Genomic DNA, 5,785 nt, shown 5'->3' with positions numbered 1-5,785 from the left:
TATGCCCATATCCCCTGTCATCCAAGTTAAATCAATCAAAACAAAGAGCAAACCGTGTTTGTTCCAAACGCGTTTACTGAATGTTGTCAGGTGTTTAATCACAAAGTCTAAATTTGTCATCATGTCGCTGACTGGGCTTTGACTGCACTTCCACCTCAGTGTAATGATTGACTTCGCCGCGACGGTATGTTTCCATTCTCCGCCCTGAGTTTAACAACCAATGGGGCGGCTCAGGTTCTATTTAAGACGCGCACTCGGTTCAAGGTGGTTCAAATGCCTGCGCACTGAGCACAACACAACACGCGAAACGGAATTATTCCACTTGATAAAGAACATTACTATTACGATTAAGTCTTGTGAATCTTTCAACTCAGTTGAAGCCGGTTTCTGAACAACGCTGCCAAAGCTATGAAAGCCTGGAGAGTTGGCTTTCTTTGCTTAGTGGTGTTGAACGTAGCAATTTGCTATGTGAAGTCTCTGGAGCAAGGACTGACCGATTCTATTTTTGGTGAGTTGCCAAAGGAGTCCTCAGTCCGCATTTACGCGTGAAAAGTTACTTGCGTAGTTGAAGTTGCACCAAATGTCATGCTAACTTATTAGAGAAATACGTGAGAGCATTCGAGTTCAAAAAGTTGAACGCACGTTGACGCGAGTATGAATGTTGATGCGTTCAGAGTACTGTGATTTTTGGGGGGAATTTACATAAATTATCCTTTACGTTTGCAAAAATGAGGGTTCCGTGTGAACCCGCCCCCATTCCATACATGAAACACAACACACGCCCTCCCCCACTCCTTAGAAACTGAAAGAAGCTGCTTCTGGTTCCCATGGAGCTCAGGCGGAGAGCATGAAATCCAGTCTTAAGGAGTCACACGGGGCAAGCCTCTTCAGCCAGAAGTTAGCTTACCCACCCCAAAAGTAAACACTTAATTGCCAAACTTTCTTCCCTACACAGATAACTTCTTGGATCCAGTCAAAGAATTGTTTGAGCAGAAGCATGACGCCAATCAGACGGTGGCCAGATTCTCCTTGCGCAGACCCTCCCACCCGGAAGATGACCTGTGCTACCTCCACCCTGGCCGAGCCGACTCGCTGGCGGCCTGCGCCTTCAACAGCACCGCTAAAACCTTCTTCATCATCCACGGGTGGACGGTGAGACACTCCACATGCTTGCAATCTGGCTGTGAATATGCCATACTTCTACATCCACTGCTTTTACAAACCCTTGACAATTTGTAACTATAGTTGACCTCTACCCCATCTGCATGGCTAGTCCAATTCGTGGGGTGCTATAGAGCCTCCGAAGTCATTTAAAGCATGTAACCACCATCTCGTTATTCAAAAACAGGATATAATTTCAGATTGATATTGCATAAAACAAACAAACATGACTTAATTATGCCTGAGTTACTGGTTTGGTTGGTGTCAATGTCAGAATACAGGCTAAAAGTTGGATCATAGTTTTCTAAATTAAAAGCAGATCTTTTCTAATATTTGTTTGGATCAGCCTCCTTTCATGGAGGACAACAGAAATGTCAGAATATTTAGTGCCTACAATTCTGAAGATTTGATTGATTTGGCTTTGAATTATGCATTACCTCTAACCCTATGGTTCTCAAAGTGGGGTTCGCAGACCACTGGGCGTCCGTGTCCTGACTGCAGGGGGTCCCTGAAAAAAAAAAAAAAAATCTTAGCTATGTTAAGAATTCTTCAAGCGTTAGAGTTCGTCACATTTTTTTATCTTATTTTGAAATGTGTGCTTTTAATTTGTCGGGTCGCATTGCATTTCCGTCTCCTGTTTTACGTTCTCTGTGTCATTCGGCTCTTACGGTGACATAGTGAATGACAACGTAAGCTCATATTATAGTTTATTATTCATGTTGATAACGCACGCTACTGCCTATGTTTAGTAAGCGATGAGTGATTATTCTGTTTATGTGTTCGTTTGTGTAGTGGTTGCATTTTATAATTAGTAGTTGTTGCTAACCCGCTAATGTCGGCTAAAAATACAGTAAATTCATAGATTAATGTTCGGCAATATGTTAGTTTACTGACTTGAAGATTGTTGTTGATTTGTTATTCAACAGATACTACATGATACACCATACATGAGCCAAAATAAATGACTTGCGTACTCTTTCACCGGAGTCTTGGTGCAGATAACCAGTCCTGAGAACAAATTCTCAACAAACTAAGTAATATTAGTTATTTAATGAATATACAATAATGTTAATAATGTTAATAAGGATAATGTAATGTTAAATAATAGGAGAAAGGAAATAAAATACCCCCCAAAAAAAGGATTGTTTATGGTTACTGCGTCTATATTGGGGCGTACATAAAAATCTAGGAACTGATACCCTACTTCGTGGGTTTCAGACTTCGCGGGGGGTTGACAGCCCCCATTAACCGCGAAGTAGGGGGGATCCTTGTATATGTATGTATGTATATATATATATATATATATATGTATATATGTATATGTATGTGTGCGTATATGTATATTAATTTCAATCAATTCAACCAATTTAATATATTTTTAAAAAATGTAATAATTTTGAAATTTGTCAATATGCGTTTTATGCGTGCAATTGCTTCCTACTGAGGCGATGAAGCCATCAAAACTAAAGCGGCATTTGGTTTTAGAAGTCTGTTTTTGACAAAATAATTGGCAGCAACCTCTTTGGGGTAAATTGACCTGTTTAATTATAAGGAGGCAAGCAATTTGCAATTTTTAATTTCTAAACTTCACTTTAACCGAAAAGTAACAAATATACTTGTGAAATTGAATCTGTTGGTGAATAAAAACTTAATGTTTGGCTTCAATTATTATTATTTTTTGTTTTCACAAACATTTGCAATGTGGGTCCTTGGAAAATTTGCTTTCTAAAATGGGTCCCAGACTAACATTTTGAGAGCCCATACTCTAATCTATTGTCAATATTTGTGCTTAAATTTTATACAAAGTTGATTTTTTTTGGTAGTTGACGGCAACATTTTGAACGCAATGGATTAACATGTTTGTTAAACATGAATTCAATAGCAAAAAAAAGAAAAACCCAGATGATTTTTTTTTCTTTTTTTTTTTTCTGGAAACACCCAGCCCAGCGCCATTAATTGTGTGTTTTTACTTGCAACAGTTGAGTGGCATGTTTGAAAGCTGGGTGGCTAAACTAGTGTCGGCGCTGTACGAGCGAGAGCAGATGGCCAACGTCATCGTGGTGGACTGGCTGAGTACGGCCCAGAACCACTATGCGGTGGCAGCCCAGAACACTAAGGCGGTGGGGCAGGAGGTGGCACGCTTCATTGACTGGATCGAGGTCAGTGGGCGCATCCATTCATCCATCCATTTTCTATAGCACGCGTCCTCATTTGGGTCGCGGGTGAATTGGAGCATATCTCAGTTGGCTTTGAACTGAGCAACTTTGATCAACACAAATACATATCTTGAAATATGGCTGTTTGACAGGAAACCACCAACATTCCTCTTGACAATCTGCATCTGATTGGATACAGCCTCGGCGCTCACGTGGCAGGCTTTGCAGGAAGTCATGCGACTAACAAAGTTGGAAGAATAACAGGTACTGTAAAAGAACGTTGCGTTTGCCCCAAACACGTTGAAGCCACGTACAGTACGCCAGAGCTGATACTCCCTATCTCCGGCTGCAGGTTTGGACCCAGCCGGGCCTGACTTTGAGGGCGAGCACGCCCACAGGCGCCTCTCCCCAGATGACGCCGGCTTCGTCGACGTCCTCCACACCTTCACTCGAGGCTCTCTGGGTCTCAGCATTGGCATCCAGCAGCCTGTGGGCCACGTGGACATCTATCCCAATGGAGGAAGCTTCCAGCCGGGCTGCAACCTCAGAGGCGCTCTGGAGAAGATTGCCACCTTTGGGATATTTGGTAAGAAGCACTTAGAAGTACTTGTTCTGCATATCCTGCAAATGAATAAAACTGGGTAGTTATGAAACAGTTCTTGGGATAAAATGGACTGACATAATTTCAGCTGGCAATTTTAATTGTTTCCTCTTGTGGCAAATCTGAAATATGGATGGGGTAGTTGAAATGCTGCATTTTAAAGATTGCCATAAAGCAGCATGCCATGATCTAATTTGCGCAAGATCGTCATCATTTGGCTCAAGTATTCTTCGCTTACTTTAATTGATACTTACCTTAAGTGACATTATTACATGATGCTTGCATATGGTAGCGATAGAGCACAGCATTTTCCTACCAGAGGGTGGCTAGAGTAGCCAAAAATAATACTCAGTAACTTACGTAAAAAAGTAGTAATCAAATGATTACTTGAGTAAGTGTATGTACTCAGAAAAAAAACATACTAGTACTTAAACATCAATTTACCGTTTTTTGCGGTTAATGGAGACTGGAAACATGGATTGTAACTGATGCAGTGAAGCTCGGAACTGGTTTTGACTTGAGTACAAAATTGGGTCAAGTTAAGGAAAGGAAGGTGGGAAGCTGGTTGTAAACTAGGATAACCTGTAGGTAATTTGACATGTTGCATTAGTGTGCACATAAACTACAGGCAGGCCTCAGTGTCCAACAATCGTATCACATGTGTGCTATTAGTCCCAACAAAAACAATCCATCCGCTTGCTTCTCACTAATCGGTCTTACTGGTGAACATTGTTACTGCCACTCACACAATGACCCCATTCACAACAGGCTGAACATGAGCAAAGGGGCCCAAACCTTGCTGAAATGACTTTTTGTAGAAATCAGCACTGTCTTTCTTGGCTCATGGTTTAGTTTGTTCAGTGCAAATGTAACCTCTTGCCTTTGTTTTATCAGCCATCACTGACGCGGTCAAGTGTGAGCACGAGCGCTCTATCCACCTCTTCATCGACTCTCTGCTGAACAAGCGGGAGGTGTCCAAGGCCTACCGCTGCCGCAGCAACGACAGGTTCGACCGAGGCATGTGCCTCAGCTGCCGCAAAAACCGCTGCAACACAGTGGGCTACGACATCAGCAAGGTCCGCAAAGCGCGCAATGTACAGATGTACACCAAGACCAGAGCCACCATGCCCTTCAGAGGTTAGGGCTTTTGCATCTCAACAGCGTTATCGAGCCACTGCAAAATACATAACTAGACGAGTAACTGTGGAAAGGCTTTTCACGAGCCGAGATTTAAACTGCACCTGGATTGATGCACAAACAAATATGAAATAATGGCTTCACGTTCTTTTGTTTTCATTGACTGAATACAAAAGATACAGTCAAACATATTGTATGTGTGAAGTTTTCAGCCAAGATCACGTACACAGATCACAGACACAACACAACACTTCACTTGGAGCATAAAAATGCCAAAGCGCTATTGCAGTGCAGTGTTAATTGAATTGTTTTTGGTTAAATGCTGGAACACTGAGGATTGGATTGATGCATATGTTGCTTTAAAAAAAAAAAAATCACTGAACCCACAGCAATATCCTTCTCAAGCTAACTAAGAAGTTGGAATTCACAATTGGTGTGTGAATACACTAATGGCAACGTCCCTATTTGGAATTTTTTTTTCAAAAAAGGACAGCCAATCCTGGCTCTACTGTTTCAATGCTAATGCATTAATTATCCAGGAATGCAGTGTGAAAATGGCTAGGGCCTCTTTGGCAAAATAGCCAATCATCCAGAGTGACGTCCTGTTCATTTCACTGCTTTTTAGGTTTGAATTACTCAAACAAACAAAACAAGCTATGCTTACTTAGCTCAAATAATCCAAACGTTTGAGTGAAAGGCAAGATCATGGACAATTTAGAATGGTTTGCCA

The 5,785-nt window shown here is 41.5% G+C and overlaps 1 protein-coding gene across 1 annotated transcript in view; it reads left to right on the top strand.

Moving 5' to 3' along the window:
• The first annotated feature begins 285 nt into the window (after positions 1-285).
• lpl2a (lipoprotein lipase 2 a) overlaps positions 286-5,785 on the top strand; it is a 7,685-nt gene continuing 2,185 nt past the window's right edge. The window contains exons 1-6 of the mRNA XM_088425523.1: positions 286-508; positions 956-1,152; positions 3,141-3,320; positions 3,470-3,581; positions 3,670-3,903; positions 4,813-5,055. Coding sequence (XP_088281649.1) covers positions 409-508; positions 956-1,152; positions 3,141-3,320; positions 3,470-3,581; positions 3,670-3,903; positions 4,813-5,055 — 1,066 coding nt within the window. The 5' untranslated portion in view covers positions 286-408. The remainder of the gene's footprint in view (positions 509-955; positions 1,153-3,140; positions 3,321-3,469; positions 3,582-3,669; positions 3,904-4,812; positions 5,056-5,785) is intronic.

The sequence above is a fragment of the Hippichthys cyanospilos genome, chromosome 10 (genome assembly GCF_059441005.1).
Source record: "Hippichthys cyanospilos isolate Australia breed blue-spotted pipefish chromosome 10, RoL_Hcya_1.0, whole genome shotgun sequence".
Classification (NCBI taxonomy): domain Eukaryota; kingdom Metazoa; phylum Chordata; class Actinopteri; order Syngnathiformes; family Syngnathidae; genus Hippichthys; species Hippichthys cyanospilos.
Note: the sequence above shows the minus strand (reverse complement) of the source record. Positions and strands in the feature narration are given on the sequence as shown.